This window comes from Diceros bicornis, chromosome X (genome assembly GCF_020826845.1).
Source record: "Diceros bicornis minor isolate mBicDic1 chromosome X, mDicBic1.mat.cur, whole genome shotgun sequence".
Classification (NCBI taxonomy): Eukaryota; Metazoa; Chordata; class Mammalia; order Perissodactyla; family Rhinocerotidae; genus Diceros; species Diceros bicornis.
This window is the reverse complement of record NC_080781.1, coordinates 134,129,415-134,148,243: the sequence shown is the minus strand read 5'-3', so window position 1 is coordinate 134,148,243 and position 18,829 is coordinate 134,129,415. Positions and strand designations below refer to the sequence as shown.

The 18,829-nt window shown below is 41.3% G+C and overlaps 1 protein-coding gene across 1 annotated transcript in view; it reads left to right on the top strand.

The window, feature by feature from the left end:
• Positions 1 to 499: 499 nt before the first annotated feature.
• The window catches only part of TMEM185A (transmembrane protein 185A), a 32,108-nt gene continuing 13,778 nt past the window's right edge, over positions 500 to 18,829 (top strand). The window contains exons 1-2 of the mRNA XM_058534877.1: positions 500 to 599; positions 17,511 to 17,687. Of these exons, the coding sequence (XP_058390860.1) occupies positions 562 to 599; positions 17,511 to 17,687 (215 nt within the window). The 5' untranslated portion in view covers positions 500 to 561. The remainder of the gene's footprint in view (positions 600 to 17,510; positions 17,688 to 18,829) is intronic.

Genomic DNA, 18,829 nt, shown 5'->3' with positions numbered 1-18,829 from the left:
CAGAGTTTGGAGTCACTGACATCTTTGACAGGTGAAGCTTGGGATGAGATCGCCAAAATGCAACGTGTCACCGGTGGCCACTACCCCCAAGGCTCAGTTCTCGCTGGGGGAAATCTCCAGAAGGCAGTGCAGGCCAAGGTGACAGGTGTGGGTGAAGACCTCACTGCGGGATTCCTGGGTGGCGCGCTCCCTCCCCTCAGTCCTGCACTGAGCCAGCGTCCCCGCTCGGCTCTCCTGTCTCTCCCAGCCTTCATCACCCAGCCGCCTCCTCCGGCCCCCGCGCGGGAACGCAAAGCCGGGGCCTCTCGGTGCCGCGAAGCAGGAGGGCGGTGTCTCGCGCGGCCCACGGCGCTTCCAGAGCCAGCCGGCGGGGCTTGGGCGCATGCGCGACCGCTGTACGGAAGCCCGGAAGGAGGGGTGGGAGGCGGTGGCTCAGGTTTCTTGGGGCGGCGGCGGCGGCGGCGGCTGCTCGCGCTGGCACCATGAACCCGCTGTAACGCGCAGGCAGCGCGACGCTGGGGGACGGGGGAGGAGGAGGACGCGGCCGTGAAGTTCTCCGCCATGAACCTGAGGGGCCTCTTCCAGGACTTCAACCCGAGGTGAGGCGCCGACGGCTCAGCTCCAGGGAGGCGCGGCGGGCGTGATGCTACAGCGGGCGGCGGGGCAGCTGCGGCCCCAGGCGCTTGCCCGAGCCTCCCTACAGGAGCGAGCCATTCTCCGGGAAACCAGTCGGCCTCGGCGCCGGCTCGCTTCCTCCTTCCGCGCCCGGTGCCTTCAGCCCCCCGGTCCGCCGGGCCATCTAGAACCACGCGGCCACGGCCCCGGCGTCCCCGCGCCCGGCCCCGAGCCCTGCCCCGCCCCGAGGGAACCCTCTGTCTCTCTGCTTGCCTTCCTTCATTGCTGTCCCAAGTTCCCCCTCTCCATTCCATCTTCTTGCATCCAGCTGCCTGCCCTCCATTCCCTGCGCCAGCGCTTTTTCACTTGACCCCCCCCCCTGCTGTTTCCACCAGTTCCTCTCAGTCCTTGAGGTTTTCTTTGGATGTATGCCCATCCCTCGCTTGTTTGCTTCTTTGTCGAACTGATATCGGAAACATTGTCGAGTCCTTGGAGTCGGTGTCAGGGTATGGCAATACCTTACATAATGCCTTTGGAGGTGAACCTGAGAATTTTCCATGTGTGTTTTCTCATCAGCCTTCGCTATAAGTTATTTGCAGGAAGTGGATCTTGCTGTCCTATTTCCCAGATGGAGAATATCCAGTGGACAGTGTGGAGAGAACATTGGCTAAGGAATCAAGCGTCTGTCCTTGCACTTGCCCAAGTGTTTTGGAACTCTGTTGCCTCCCCCCAGGCTGTGAGCTCCCTGAAACAGAGTCCATCTCCTGTTCATCTCACTATCCCCAGCGCCTCCCACCATCTGACACATAGTGGACGCTTGTAAAATGTTTGTGGAACTAAACTGAGCCAAAAGACCTGGATTGGAGACCAGGCCATATGTAACTGGGTGATTCTCTGCTCATCTGAAAAATAAGGAGTTGACCTAATCTCTTAAGTCCACTCCTCTTCGATGAAGAGTGTACCTGTTTCCCTTATTTGCTGGTGGGAAGCCATGCACTCAATAAACTTGTTGTGTGCTAGGTCCTATGCTGGGTGCTTCAGATGCTGGGAGGTCCCAGCTTGGGGGTGGAGAAAGGCATGTAAATAGATGATTTACAGCACTGTGCAGTATCCTACTCTGGGCACCCAGTGGAGACCACTGTCTGGGCTGCTTGTGGGGGAAGAAAGGAAGTCTTGGGTGGGTGTGTGTGTGTGTTTTGGGAGTGCAGTCTCCTTAGGGACAGTGACATTTTAAGCTACAAGCCATTGTGACTGCTTAGGTGCTCTTATTCCTCTTTGAGCACTACTGAGTTCATATTCTGGTCTGGAGTGCCAATGTCCCAATCACAGTGCAGTCATGATCATTGTTGGCCTTGAAGGCACTCTGCATAGAGGAGCTTTTTGAGAACAGCTGAGGGAGAATTAACTGCAGTGCCTTCCTCTGCTGCTCCTAGGGGTTAGGATTGGTCTGCAGGGTAGCAGGACTGGTGCTGGAGTTGGACGGGCCTTGTGTGTCTACATTGTTTGGTGATGGTGATAAGAGAGATAAGTAAAAGCTCAATTGGTTTGTGTCCTTGGGCCACTCACTTATCTGTCTGTTTTATCTGAGGAATGAGTATAATCTCAGCAGGACAGGGAGGCCAATCAATGATTGCTTGCAAAGTGCTTTACAAATAGAAAGTTCCAGGACTATTTTGCAAGGTGACAGATAATTCAGGAGCCACAAAGAACTGCCTCAAGTGATCTAACTAGGTAACAGAGTTGCCAAAGCAAAATAGTGCTGCACAGATAACATCCTTAACCATTTTCTCCTGTAACTTTTTCCCCCCCGCCAAAATTGGTATATGCAAGTTACAATGGAATATTAGGTATCAAAACAGATTTGTAGTAATCATGAACAAATGTGTCAACATCTTAATTCTACCAGGATTGGAATGCGTCTCTCCCTGAAAAGTTTAAAGATCTTTTATAGGGTGCCATTTTCTTGATTCAGTGTTGAGTCAGTGGGAGTGAGTAGTGTTACCTCACAGTGGTGACTGCTAAGACAGTGGCCAGGTAATATTGGCAAGGCTGGTTTTTTAGATGGTGGTGTGTCACATCTCGTGGGCACACCTGGTTTTTGACGTTGTTCTTGTTCTGTGCTGAGGAGAGCCTTCTAGACAGCTAGAGAGCAAACTGAGGGGAGTAAGGAAGATACCTTGTGTCAGGGCCTCAAACCTGCCTTGCTCCCTGCCTCTAATTCAGAGCCAGTTCAACATCTCCCACCTACCCCAGGACCTTGGCACATACTGTTTTCTTTGCCGGGAATGTTTCCTTCTCCTCTCTTCTCTCCTCCTGACCTAGTTAACTCCTATTTATCCTTGGGATCTCAGCTCACTTGTTACTTGCTGAAGGACGCTTTTCTGACTTCCTGGACCAGGTCCACTGATCCCTGTTTGTACACTAGCTGTAGTATGCTGTACTCCTCCATCATGGCACTTATTTGTACCCTTATATTTCTCTGTGTGCTTATTTGATTAATGCCTGTCTCCCCTACTAAGCGATAAGCTCCATGGAGCCAGGGCTATGACTGTTCATTATGATATTCTGCATACGTGGAATAGTACCTGGCTCAGTAAATATTTGTGGAATGAATGAATGAATGAATTACTCTCCAGAGCGTATAAGAGAAATCTAGAGCTGCTGCTTTCAATCACTGCTTTCCTGGTGGTCTGTGGCCCGGTTCTCTTTCCTCTCCTCTTCCTTCCTTCAGAAAGCAGTCATTTCATTGGAGAGACAGGAAAGACCATCACTCTGAGGCAGAACGTAGCTGCCTTTACTTTGTAGATTATGTCTCTGTCACAGAAATAGTCACTATCATGGCTTGGTGGGTCCCAAGGCATGGGCCATGTCTCCAGATCGCTTTTCAAACCTTTTGATCTTGGTGAGTCTGAACCTGCTGCTGTATTGCCAAGGCTCTGGAAAATTGCAGTGACAGAGAATGATTCAGAAGTGTCAACACTCAGATCCGCAGGGCTGCCAGCTGACCCTCTGCCTACTTTCTGGCACAGAACTGGTTGATCATGAACTTCTTTTTAGTTACACAGGTTAAGACTTGCTGAAACAGACACACTGGACCCACCAAGTCCTTCCCTGAATACCCGAAGTTTCCTAACAGCTAGGGAGCCCTATTCATTGAATAGGCAAGCTATTAGAATGATACAGAATTGCCAAACTGTGTTTCTTGGGTGTTCCTGAGAGATAGGGATCTGGGAGTGGGTGGCATTAAACTGGCACCCACACCACGGAGCCTTGAGATTTTCTGCTACCTTGGTGGAGTTGCTGGCTCAGAAAAGGCCCTTCAGCCCTGGTAGCCAGGCAGCGCTCAAAGGCTGTGAGAACTCTGCTAGGCCTTCTGAGTTGTCCACAGTGAGCTCCTGATGGAGTGTGGTGCATCCTGCAGGTGTGCTATATTGGGACGAAGGCTGAGGACCACTGCTCTGGGCGTTCCACTGTATGGGTATGGAATGCTGAGGAGGTGAGTAGTGTTTATAAACTTCCACATGCTGCAATTTCTAAAGCCATTCTGGAATCTATGTAGGTTATCTTGTCTCTTATTTGAAGTCAGAAAAAATGAATGTGATTGCTAGTAATTGTTAACAAAAGGCAGCTATCTGGCCTTCAGCGGTCCTTTGTAAAGTCTTTATATTGAAAGCATTCATTCGTCAAACATCTCCTGAGTTCCTACTGTGAGCCAAGAGATGTGCTAGGTGCTCTAAGTGCAAAAATAAATGAGATATAGTCCCTCTCCATGCTCAAGCCCAGCGGAAGAAGCAGAAACAGAAAGAGAAATTAAAATTCAACACAGGATGAGGCATTCCAGAGACAGGAACTAAATGCTGTGGGAGCACAAGGGGCAGAGCTACTAATTCTGTCTAGAGCAGGCAGGGAAGGTTCCACAGCTCAATCTTGAACGATATAATTGTCAAACCAGAGGGCGGGAAAGGCATCTTAGGAGGGACAAAGTATGCAAAGGCACGGGGGCAGGGGAGGGCCTGATATGTTCACACAGTAGTGAAAAGTCAGTGCAGTAGGAGCATTACAGGCAACATGTGTCATGTGATTTAAAAATACTACACGTAGTGTTAACAATTACTGCAAATGTTATTTACGTATTACTGTTTTTTTAAAAAAATAGCAGGCTCCAGATCCATCAGTAGTGAGTGTATGTTGGTATTGTTAATGAACTACTCACTAGCCAAATGTCTGTTTATCTGTCTTACTTATAGTAAAAGAAAAGCCTCTTGATTATACTGAGGTTATTATTAATAATAGCTGCGACTTATGTGGCACCTACCACGTGCCAGGCACAATGTCAGTGCTTTGTATCCATTATCTTGAATCTTTACAACTCTTCAAGTTAGATATCAGCCTTGTTTTGCAGAGTCTTAGAGAGCTTGTGACTTCTGTAAAGTTGCACAGGCAGCAAGGGGCCAAGTCAGGATTCTAATGCAAGTTGGTCTCCTCCTGAAGCCTGTGCTCTTCTTTCCTGCATGCCATACTGCCTCTCTAATTTAGTGACAGACCCCCATGACACAGTAGGTCCAGTGTACTAAGGAGCCTTCTATGTACGAGTTGTATGTGATTAAACAAAGGAATCCTTCACATCCAAATGAGTATTATCCTTCAAAGAAGTTACTTAGGGAAAAGAGCTCTATATACCTATTCCATTGCTCACACTCCTTGTTACTCATCGGGAATTGCTTTTGGAGTCAGATTACAAATCATATAAGGAAATCCATCTCATTGCTTTATAATCATATATCATTTTTGAACGAAAATAGCGCTACCTAGTTTGATCACACATCTTATTCACTAAACTTGGCTCTGACATTTGGCCATTTCCAAAAATCAAATTCACTCTCGTTGAAGATTTGGCACCACTGAGGATATTCAAAAGAACAGACTGCAGGCTCTGAAGGCAATTCCAGGAGGAAAGCTCCAAAGATGGTTTGAGCAATGAAGTGGAATTCATGCATTGCCTCCCAGGGGGACTGTTTAAAGGAGACGAGTCTCATTTGAATGCATAATTTCTGGTTTTAAAAATATCATTCTCATTACTTGATAATTACACACATATTTTTGTTGGCTGTGAGTTCTTTGCAGGCCAAGATGTTGAGGCATTCAATAAATGTGCTGAACGAGCAGATGTTGAGTACACATAGCCATGTACCATTGGAGACTCTGTTTTAGGGGAGAGACAGTGGCTTGTAGGAGTTGTAGATGGTGTCCTAGGACTCCAGGAGTTAAGCTTCCCAATACCGAGCTTGGGGTTTCTAATTGCCTTGCCTGGTCATAGGTCGTACCTATATAAAGTGACTAGAATTTAAGATGAAAGCCTTGAATTGAATTCTGGAGATAGGCTCTTTATAACTGATGATTTGTACTTTGTCAGTTGTGACCTAATATTGAGAAAAATGATTGCTAAATGAGATGTTACAACTTTTCTCTTTTATAATTATAGTAGCAGCTAAAATATGTAAAATTGATCATTTACACAGGGCTTTCACACCCCCTTATCTTAGTGAATCGATACATGAGCAACCTGATGAAGAGACAGGCTTAGGGAGAGAGTGACCCATCCATGGTTGCACAGCTGATAAATGGCGAGCTTCCTGCCAGCCTGGGCTCTTGCTAGTCCTCCTTAAGAGTGATGTGTTTTTATTTGGCTTTTGTGCTTTCTTACATCTACTGGTTAAATGTTCTTAAACGTGTTTCGTCTTAATAAAACTAGTTAAAATCACCACTAAAAGACTTTAAATGTTGTCAGTAATGTTCTGCTCAGTGTAAGAAGTGCAGTCCCTTTAACAATTTTGAAGAGTGTCAGTTAGCAGATGTCAATTGGAGCCATCTCTGAAGTTGTAGACAGAGAGGCCCTCACAGGCATGTGTCACACAGAGCATGTGTGTGTGCACATGTGCGTGCATGTGTGCCTGCTCCAGTTAAGCCACCAGCTTTCACTGGAGAAAACTGATGGGTCTAAAAAGAGTCTGGTTGCATTCTTTTGATTTGCAGAAAACAGACACTACAACGTTTACGCTCACAAGAGTCATCCCTTTCTTTACTAGGTGCTTAAGCCTCAAGCAGAAAGCTCCACATAAATTTCAGAGAGGACACTAGCTTTGTAGTTTGACCCATGTGACACCACTTAGTAATCATGTACTAGTATTACAGATTCAGATGAGAGTGGAATAAATCCATTTTAAAGTTGTAATTGGAAAAGTGAAATTTAGGAAGTAGTGGTTGATGCCAGAATATCCAGTGGAACCTCCATTTGCTGGTTTGTGGAGAATTAAAAGCAAAGTCTGTTTTTAACTTGGACTCTGGTCTGAATGTTTCTTGAAAAATAGCTCAAAGTAGTTTAGGCTTTGACTGTGACTTTTTTAAAAATAAATTTTCTTATCGCTATGTTATTGCTGGGTCACATTCTCTTCATGCCAGTCAGGTTTAGAATTTCCTATTTGATATGCAGTCATCTTTTTTTTTTTTTTTGTGAGGAAGACCCTGAGCTAACATCCATGCCAATCCTCCTCTTTTTGCTGAGGAAGACTGGCCCTGGGCTAACATCTGTGCCCATCTTCCTCCACTTTATATGGGACACCGCCACAGCATGGCCTGACAAGCAGTGCATTGGTGCACGCCCGGGATCCAAACACGGGCCGCCAGCAGCAGAGTGCGTGCACTTAACCACTATGCCATGGGGTCGGCCCTTGCAGTCATCTTTTTTACTTCGCTCTCAAATGCATTGGTATATTTGAGATACTATTCCTTCTTCCCCCAATTACAAATGTGTGTATAAATTACATCTTTTGAAATTTTCGATTGTATTAATTTGTTTTATTTGATCAACTTTGTAGTTTGTTCATTTTTTCAAAGAACCAGCTGTTGGTGTTACTTATCGATTCCGTTTTATTTATTTAGTTTTATTATTTCCATATTTTGGCTGCTTTGTTTTTTTTTTAACACCCCTAAATTTCTTAGATAGAAACTCAGTTCACTAGTTTTCCCTTTGCCTTTTCTTTTCTTTTTTGCTTTTATTTACACTTTTGGGGTGGATACATTTTCTCTGAGTTTTGCTTTGCTGGCAGCCCAGGTGTTTTGCTGTTTCAGTTGTGTTTTAGTAGTATTTTAAATACTCTGTAATAGCGTTCTGTTTCGTCCTTGATTCAGTCATTATTTAAGGGAGGAAACTAACATTTATTGAGTATTACCTGCTTGGCGCCAAGCCCTGCAGTAAGTGCTTTCTGATTGGTTCTTTAATCCTTACCTCAGCACTGCCTGGTAGAGGTAGTAGTATCTGTATTTTGCTCATGAGGAACCTGAGGCTCAAATAAAGCTGCATAAATAATCTCTTCAACTCTGCTACGCTGCTCAACAAGTGAATCTTGAAAAAGATCCATGTGGTTAGGCAATTTTCAGTATATTTTTGTCAGTTTATTATGAATTGTGGAGAATTTCTGTCTCCAGTCTCTACCAATTACAATCTACCTTACACACTCTTCTATGCTTTTTGTCACTCTTGCTCAGAAAATCTTCAGTGGCTCTCTATTGACTATTAATAAATTCCTAGGACTTTACCTGATATTCAAATCTCCCTGCCTTCTTACCCCAGCCTACCTTTCCCTTATTTCCTCTGGTGCCTTTTCTCCTCAGCACCCAACCTCCCAAGATTTACAGAATGTATTCCACATGTTCCAGTCTCCTGGGATACAAAAAACTATCTCATACTTTTAAAAATCTTATCCCCTTTGTCTGGAATTCCCTATCCCCAACCTACTGCCCAAATCCCACCTCCCTTCCCAGCTCTCCCAGGGAAAGTAAACTTCCACGTCCCAGTTTACCATGATATATACTTACTTGTTGATGATTTTCACTGAGCTTGATGACCTCCCAATACTTAAAATATTTCTGATGAAGTGGGTTGTGATAATAACTAATGTGATTTTTTTTGTTGTTGTTGTATAGTGAAATATGTCAACATTTGAAAGATCTTCATTACTCAGTGAACCGATATTTTCTAATGGACCCTACATGGTATTACAATCATGAGGGGATAAAAGATTCATTCCAAGTACAAGAGAGACCAATGGATTTTAATGTAGCCAGACCAGAAAAAGTTCATTGATAGGGTTTCAGATTCCACATCACAGTTAACCTTCAAGAAACTACCACTTGTTGAGTTTTGGTGTCCTATCAAAGAAGACTATCCACCTTTATCTGAAAGAGCTATTAAAACACTCAGTTCATTTCTAATTACATATCTCTGTGGGGCCATATTTTCTTCATATGCTTTGAACCCAAACAACATATTGCAACAGAATGAATGCAGATGTAGATATTAGAATCTAGGCATCTTCTATGAAGCCAGACATTTAAAAAATTTGCAAAACTGTAAAAACAATTTTGGAAAATAGTTTCTTTTTTCATTAAAATTATGTTACTTATGTTAATGTATGTGAGTTTATTATTATTATTATTATTATTATTATTATTATTATTTTTTGTGTGAGGAAGATTAGCCCTGAGCTAACATCTGATGCCAATCCTCCTCTTTTTGGTGAGGAAGATTGACTAACATCCGTGCCCATCTTCCTCTACTTTATATGGGACGCCACCACAGCATGGCTTGACAAGCAGTGCGTCAGTGCGGGCCTGGAATCTGAACCTGTGAACCCCGGGCCACCAAGATGGAGCGTGCGAATTTAACCACTATGCCACTGGGCCGGCCCCCATGAGTTTATTATTTTTAATGAATTCATAAATATTTTTAAAATAACAGTTTTAAAATTTGATACAGTAAATATCAATAGGTATAACCTATATAAACAAAGCTCTTTGGGGTCCTCAGTAATTCTTTTTTTTTTTTTTTGGTGAGGAAGATCTGCCCTGAGCTAACATATGTGCCAATCTTCCTCTGTTTTGTATGTGGGTTGCCATCTCAGCATGGCTGATGAGTGATGTAGGTCCGTGCCTGGGATCTGAACCTGCGAACCTGGGCCACCTAAGCGGAGCACACTGAACTTAACCACTATGCCATGGGGCCGGCCACCCTCAGTAATTTTTAAGAGTGTAAAGGAGTCCTGATACAGAAAATTTTGAGAACTGCTAATTTAGTGCTTTACATAAAGCACTTTTCATGTTCATTATCTTGTATTCACAACCACCTTATGAGGTACATATTACCCTGCTGTTATAGACAAGTCTACTATGACACAAAAGTGCTATGTATATATTCTAGTTAGCAACTTCTCCAAATCAGAGGGTTCTCTCACTGTAGTTTACACTCTTAGAGGTTTGTTTCTGAGTTGAATTTTGTAGGTCCCATCTCTTTACAACCTCCCCCTTTTTTTCCAATTGAAGTTTCTTATGTTGTTTTTCATAATACAAAAGTGGTACATGCACCTTGCAGAAAAATCAGCAATCTTGAGGAAAAGAGTATAAAGACTGTCCTTATGCCTCCCCGCTGGAGATCACCTTTAATCCTTAGTGTATATCTATCCAGATGCTTTTCCAAGAATGTTGAATTATCAGTATAAAGTCAGTTGTATAGTATTCAATTAAAGGAATTTGTAAGTCAAATAGATCTTAGTTTGAATCCCAGCTCTGTGAGCTGCTAGCTGCTTGGACAAGTTATTTAACATCTAAGCTTTCATTCCTCATCTGTAAAGTGGGAATAGTGAAAATGCCTCCTTCATAGGGTTGCTGTGAGGCTTAAGTGAGATAATGCATGAAAAGCACCACAGTACCTGACATTCCATAAACATCCAGTAAATGTTAGCTGTTGATGTTGTCGTGTATATGTAGATAGATCAATAGATATGCCAGGTTTATTGAAGTATATTTTACATGCAATAAAATTTACTATTTTTTAGAGCACAGTCATATGAGTTTTGATAAATCCGTATACTTCTGTAACCACTACCCAAAGATATAGATATAGAACAGTTCCATCACTGCAGAAAATTCCCTTTATAGTCATCCTTTCCCCCAGCACAGCCACTGGGAACCACATTGATCTGTTTTCTGTGTCTATACTTTTGCCTTTTCAAGAATGTCAAATAAATGGAGTCATCCAGTATGTTGTGTTTTCAGTCTGAGTTATTTTACTTAGCATAGTGCATTTGAGGTTCATCCATGTTGTTGCATGCATGCCTAATTTGTTCCTTTTTACTGCTAATTAGTATTCTGTTGAACTGATATACCATAATTGGTTTAACCATTCACCAGTTTATGGACATTTGGCTTATTTCCAGTGGCTATTATAAATAAAGCTGCTTTGAACATTCGAATACAAGTCTTTGTGTGGACATATGTTTTCCTTTTTCTTGAGTAAATATGTTGGCATGGGATTGCTGGGCCATAGAGTAAGTATGTACTTAAACTTTATAAGAAACTGCCAAAGTGTTTTCTAAAGTGGCTGTACTGTTCTGCATTCCCACCAGCAAAATATGAGGGTTGCAGTTGCTCCACATCCTTAGCAACAATTGTCATAGTTGATCATTTTAATTTAACCATTGTGGTGAGTGGGTAGTTTTATCTTATTTTTTGATTTGTATTTCCTTAATGTCTGAAAATATTGAGTATCTTTTCATGTGCTTATTTGCCTTTTGTATAACTTCTTTGATGGAGTGTCTGTTCTTATTTTTTGCCATTTTTAATTAGATGTTCTTATTTTTTAGTTGTAAAAGTCCTTTATATACACTGAATACAGGTACTTTGTCAGATATATGTTTTCAGAATATATTCTCCCAGTCTGTGGCTTGGCCTTTCATTTTCTTAATTGTGTCTTTTGGAAAGTAAGAGTTTTTAATTTTGAAGAAGTCCAATTTTGTATCCCATCTAAGAAATCTTTGCCTGGGTGGCAAGTATTTTTTGCCCTTGTGTTTTATAGTTTTGGCAATTATATTTAGGTCTGTGATCCATTTCACATAAATTTTTCTATATGCTGTGAGGTTAAGAGTCTAGATATGGAGCTGGCCCAGTGGCGTAGTGGTTAATTTCACACACTCCACTTTGGCAGCCTGGGGTTCACAGGTTCAAATCCCAGGCGCAGACTGACGCACTGCTCATCAAGCCATGCTGTGGCGGTGTCGCACATACAAAGGGTAGGAAGAAGGGCACAGATATAAGCTCAGAGCCAATCTTCCTCAGCAAAAAAAAAAAGAGTCTAGATGCATTTATCCCATCTATCCAGTTGTTTCAGCACTATTTGTTGAAACACAATCCTTTCTCCATTGAATTGCCTTGGCACCTTTGTTAAAAATTAACTCTGTATGTATGGGTCTGTTTTTGGACTCTATTCTGTTCTCTGTATCTCTTCTGATGCTAATACCACATTGTCTTGATTATTGTAGCTTTATAGTAAGCCTTGAAAGCATGTAGTATGGGTTATCCAACTTTGTTCTTTCTCATAATTGTTTTGCCCATTCTAGGTCCTTTGCATTTTCGTATAACTTTTAGAATTAGTATGTCAATTTTTACAGAAGAGGCTGCTGGGATTTTCATTGGGATTGCATTGAATCTTTAGAGTAATTTGATGGGTGTGGTAGGCTAAATAATGGCCCTCAAAGGTATCCACTTCCTAATCCATGGAACCTGTGACTGTTACCTTCTATGGCAAAAAGGTGGATATTAACCTTATGTGGCAAAAGATGTAATTAAGTTCAAGATCTTGAGATGGGGAGAGTATCCTGGATTATCCAGATAGGCCCTAAATGCAGTCATGGGTTCTCGTATAAGAGGAAGGCAGAAGGAGATACTATTAAGAGAAGGCAATGTGATGGAAGCAGAGAAAGAGATTTGAAGATGCTGCACTGCTGGTTTTGATGATGGAGGAAGGGGCCCAAGGAGTGCAAGGAATGCAGCTCTAGAAACTGAAAAACACAAGGAATGGATTCTCCCTTAGTCTCCAGAGGGTGCTGGGCCCTGCTGACATCTTAGTTTTAACCCAGTGAAACCCATTTTGGACCTCTGGCCTCCAGAACTATAAGAGAATAAATGTGTGTTAAGCAACCAAATTGTTGGTAATTTGTTATAGCAACCATAGGAAACAGAGGATGTAAATATTAAAAATATTGAATTTTCTAATCCAGAAACATGGTATATCTCTTCATTTATTTAGATCTTTAATTTTTCTTGGTAGTGTTTGATAGGTTTCAGTGTACAAGTCTTGCACATATTTTGTTACATTTATCTCTAAATATTTCATATTTTGATGCTGTTGTAAATGGTAGTTTATTCATAAACTTTTAATTTTAGAATAGTTTTAGATTTATAGGAAAGTTGCAGTAAATGATATATATTTTAAAAATTTCAGTGTCCAATTTCTCATTGCTAGCATGTAGAAATACAATAATATTTTTTATACATTTACCTTGTATCCTGCAGCTTTGCTAAATTCACTTATTAGATTTATTAGCATTTTTGGTAGATTAATTAGGATTTTCTACATAGATAGTCATGTTGTCTGCAAATATCAGATTTACTTCTTCCTTTCAAATCTTTATCCCTTTTATTTATTTTTCTTGTATTATTGTTGTGTCTAGGACCTCTAGTACAATGTTGAATAGATGTATTGAAGTGGACAGACTTGCCTTGTTTCCTGTCTTAGGGGGAAAGTATTTAGGCTCTCACCATTAAGCATATTTATAACCATAGATTTTTCATAGACACCCTTCTGTTCCTAATTTGTTTAGAGCTTCTGTCTTGAATGGGTAGTGAATTATGTCAAATGCTTTTTTCTGGAACTATTTAGATAGTCATATGTTTTTTCTTTTTTATTCTATTGACAGTGATTTACATTAGTTGACTTCGGATGTTAAGCCAAGCTTGCAATTCTGGCTAAACCACACCTGGTGATAATATAGTATCCTTTTTATATTTTGCTGGATTCAATTTGCTAATTTTTTTAAGGCATTTGCATCTATGTTCATGAAGGATTTTGGTTTGTAGTTTTCTTTCTTGGTCAGGTTTTGGTATCAGGGTAATGCTGGCCTCATAAAATAAATTGGGAAATGTTCCTCCCTCATCTTTTTCTGCAAGAGTTTTTGAAAAATTAGTGCAATTTCTTCCTTGTGTGTTTGGTAGATTTTTTCGGGGCCTGACATTTTCTTTGTGAGAAGGATTTTAACTACAATTTCAGTTTCTTTACTAGATATAGGGTTATGAAAGTACCTATTTCTTCTTGTGTGAACTTCCATAACATCTTTCTTTCAAGATATTTACTTGCATAAAGTTGTTCATAATATCCCCTTCTAATCCCTGCAATGTTTGTAGGATTTGTAGTGATGTTCCTGCTTTCATTCCCGATATTGGTAATTTGTGTCTGTTTTTTTCCTTGTCACTCTGGCTATACGTTTACCAATTTTCATGATCTTTTCAAAGAACCAGCTTTTATTTTCATTGATTTTTCTCTAATGTCTTTCTACTGTATTTCATTGCTGATATTTATCATTTCCTTTCTTTTGTTTACTTTTTAAAAATTTCCTTTCTAGGGGCCGGCCCGGTGGCACAAGCAGTTAAGTCTGCGCCCTCTGCTGCGGCGGCCCGGGGTTCACCGGTTTGGATCCCGGGCATGCACTGACGCACCGCTTGTCATGCCATGCTGTGGCGGCGGCCCATATAAAGTTGAGGAAGAGGGGCATGGATGTTAGCCCAGGGCTAGTCTTCCTCAGCAAAAAAAGAGGAGGATTGGCAGATGTTAGCTCAGGGCCGATCTTCCTCACACACAAAAAAAATTTCCTTTCTAGTTTAAGGTGAATCTTAGATTGTTGACTTCAGATCTTTTCTAATGTAGGCATTTGATGCTATAAATTTCCCTTAAGTACTGCTTCAGCTGTATTTCACGAATTTTAGTTGTATTTTCACTTTCTTTTAGTCCAGAATTTTTCAAATTTTCCTTGTGATTTTTTTTCTTTTACCAATGGATTATTTAGAAGAGGGTTATTTAATTTAAAAATATTTTGTGAATTCCCCAGATATTTCTGTTATTCATTTTCAGTTTAGTTTCATTGTGCTTAGAGATTTACTTTGTATGATTTCAATCCTTTTAAATTTGTTGAAGCTTATTTTGTGGCCCAGAATTCAGTCTGTCTTGGGCAGTGTTCCACGTGCGCTTGAAAGCAATGTGTATTCTGCTTTTGTTGGATGGAATACTTTATTAATATCAGTTAGGTCATATTGGTTGATATCCTTAGTAATTTTCTATGTGTTCTATCTGTTACTGAGAGAGGTGTTAATTTCCAATAATAATTGTGGATTTTTCTATTTGTCCTTAATGTTTTAAGTATTAATATTTTCTACATGTATTTCGAAGCTTTGTTATTAGGTACTGTGTATAAATATTTACAGTTGTTGGATTTTCTTTGACAACTTGACCTCTTTATCATTATGAACTGCCCCTATTTATCCCTGGTAATGTTCCTTGTTCAAAAATATACCTTGTCTTATATTGTGGTAGGCAGAATGGCCCCCCAAAGATATCCAGGCCCTAAGCCCTGGAACCTGTGAATATGTTATGTTGCATGGTAAAGGGGACTTTGCAGATGTATTTAAGGTTACAATATTAGTTTCTATTGCTTCCATGACAAATTACCACAGATTTAGTGTGTTAAAACTACACAAACTTATTATCTCACAGTTCTGTAGGTCAGAAGTACAAGTATAGCATGGCTCAGTTGGGTCTTCTGCTAGAGTCTCACAAGGCTGAAATCAAGGTGGTAGCAGGGCTGTATTCCTTTCTGGAGGCTCTGGGGATTAATCTGCTTCCAACCTCACTTGGGTTGTTGTCAGAATTTAGTTCCTTGTGGTTGCAAGGCTAAGGACCCCATTTCCTTTCTGGCTGTCAGCCAGGAGTCATTCTCAACTTCTAGAGTCTGATTGCATTCCTTGGCCCATGGCACCCTTCCTCCATCTTCAAAGCCAGCAAGGGCAAGTTGAGTCCTTCTCATGTTTGGAATCTCTGACTTCCCCTTCTACCTCATCTCTCCTCTTCTGCCACATCTCTCTGACTTACTCATATGCCTTCCTCTTCCACTTTTAAGGGCTCATATGATTACATTGGGGCCACCTGGATAATCCAGGATAATCTCCCTTTTCTAAGGTCAGCTGATTAGTAACCTTAATTCCACCTGCCAAATCCTTTCATGGTAGTACTTATATTCGTGTTTGACTGAATAACCATAGGTCAGGAACATCTTTGGAATTCTGCGTACCACAGTTATGGACTTTAAGATAGAAATAGTATCCTGAATTGTCCAGGTGGAACCAATCTAATCACATAAGCTCTTAAAATCAGAGAACTTTCTCTGGAAGCAGGAGCATTATGGCAGAAGGAGAAGGCAGAAGAATTCCAAGCATGAGAAAGATTTGATATGCTCTTGCTGGCTTTGAGATGTAAAGGCCTATGTGCAGGGAACAGACAGAGACTTCTGGGATCTGAGGGCATCCCCCAGCTGACAGCCAGCAAAGAAACTGGGATCTCAGTCCTACAACCACAAGAAACTAGATTGCCAACAACTTAAGTGAACTTGGAAGCAGGTTCTTTCCAGAGTCCCCTGATAAGAGCGCAGCCAACTGACATCTTGATTTCAGCCTTATGAGACTCTGAACAGAGAAACGAACCAAGTCTGTCTGGACTTCTGACATGTACAACTGTGAGATAATAAATTTGTATTGTTTTAAGCTGCTAAGTTTGTGGTAATTTGTCGCAGCAGCAGTAGAATACTAAAACAGATATTGATATAGTCACCCTAACTTTCTTTTGGTTAGTGTTTTCTTGGTATAACTTTTTCTGTTCTTTTACTTTTATCTATCTGTGACTTTATAGATATATAAAGTGTGTCTCTTATAGCATACAGTTGTCTTGCTTTTTTTTAATCCAGTCTGACAATCTTTGTCTTTTAATTGGTATTTAGACCATTTACATTTAGTGTAATTGTCAATAGTATTGGGTTTTAACTACCCTCTTGCTGTGGCCTAGAAACTGCCTCCAGGCAGTAAGCTAGGAGAATAATAAGAGTTTACCTCCTTTGTTTTCTTTCTTTCTGCCATCATGGTCCTTCACTGCCTGTTGTCCAGTGTCTGAAAACTGTTGTTTCGTGTATTTTTTCCAGTTTCTTGTTTAAGGTGGGGAGGAAAACCCTCTTATTATTACATCAAAGCTGGAAGTAGAAGTCCTCAACAGTGTAATTTCTGATTAATATTTTAAGGCTATCCTCTTCAGGAAGTCCCTTTTATGTGAAATGTGTGTGTGTGTATGCATAATTTATTCAGTCAGGAAAAGTATAATACATGTACTATAATTTTACTGTATATGAATGTGGCAGATGGCTGCCTTTTTAAAAGAAGAATCAAATAATTAGTAATAGAACTTGACCATATCCTGAACATGTCAACCTTTTCCAATCTCCATGTCTTGGTACAGCTAGATTCTTCTGCTTGGAATCATCTCATCTTCATCATCTCACATCCTTTGCTGCCTGGCAGCTTTCCATGTATCCTCTGGAACCAGCTCCAGGGTTATCAACTCCCTGCTTCCCAGTGCCCCCAGACAGAATCCATATTTCCATTTCTGGGCTCCCATTGCACTCTGCCCATAGCACCGTTATGGCACACGTCATGCTGTATTATAATTATATGTTTCTGTGTGGACTTCCTCCTACCAGGAAGCTGTGGAAAGCAGGGAATTTATTTTAGTCTTCTTTATGTTTCTCTTATCCCCTAACACAGTGTGTCTATTACACAGAACTTTTCAATAAACAATTGTTGAATTAATGGCTCTTTTAATGTGCTAAAAAGTACTGCTGTTATTACTCCCCATTTCAGTATCACATATTTGTAAATGTGAATTCTCTTTAATCATTTTACTTTTCTCGTAGTAAATTCCTCATCTATGCCTGTCTGCTGCTGTTCTCTGTGCTGCTGGCCCTTCGTCTGGATGGCATCATTCAGTGGAGTTACTGGGCTGTCTTTGCTCCAATATGGCTGTGGAAGTTAATGGTCATTGTTGGAGCCTCAGTTGGAACTGGAGTCTGGGCACGAAATCCCCAATATCGGTAATACTGCTTTATAAAACCCATTGGTCTCTATCCTGAGGGAGCAATATCATGTTTTTCACTTTTGTTAAAGTAAGGACTACTTTCTTTTGTACCTATCTGGGGTTTTATAAGAACTATAATACAGGCAAACTGAGTTCTAGTCTAAGTTAAAAAAAAAAAACAGCTGAGTTCTAGTCTAGTTTGATATGCATTTTCTTGCAAAAGCAGTGTTATTTTGGGTGATTCAGTTTCTGGCCAGCCCACAAAAGCCTGTGTAATCTAAAATACATCCAAAATGTATAAGTGTTATACCATGCTAGACGAGGAGGTGTGAAACCCTCATGTTTTTAGGAGCAGTTCTGCAAACAAAAGTTCTAGCTTTGGTCATCGAGGATATATCCTTCTCCAGTTCCATCCTGGACCTGGGCGCCTCTTGTCCCAAACCCCTAGTGCTGGGGTCCTAGGAGTGTGAACGGTATGGTGGAGAGAGCTTGGCCAGGAAAGTGAGCCCCCAAACAGAGAAAGATGAGGCCCAGGTGCTGCGGAGGAGAGCAGAGACTTTAAGGTTGGCAGAGGTGGGGCCTTTACCTTCACCTCCTCCGTGCCCTTCTGCCCTTCTTCTCAGATGCCTTGCTGCTCCAGGTTCCTGTGTGTGCGGCCTGGTGCTGCTGGGACCTCTGAGAGTGTCTCCTCTCTCCCTCGCAGAGAGTGGAACTTCAGAAGGGAGAAAAGGGGGTTTGAGAGTGGGGGGCTATTCTCAACCTTCATCAGGAAGATGGGAAATGAAGGAATGCCCATTGGGTGGGTGGGGAAGACAGAGGGGGACACATGCGGCTGCTCATGTGAGAAAAATATAGAAGTTGGGACCACCTCAACTTGTTTAATTGTTGGTTAACTTTAAAAACAGGATTTAGATCATGTAAAATACATTACCACATAGATATCTGAGAACTTTAAAATAGCCACACAAAGAGCCTTAGCAGATGAGGCACATTCATGTGTCATTGTTTTAAAGTTATTAGATATTGTTTTTAAGATTACCTGTGTGACTGCAAATCTTTTCTTTTTTATGAGCTACTTTCAGGTGTGATTGCTACTCAAAGAATGAAAAGTTGAATAACTGAAGATTTTGCATTCCACTAATTGATGTTTAGAAGCTA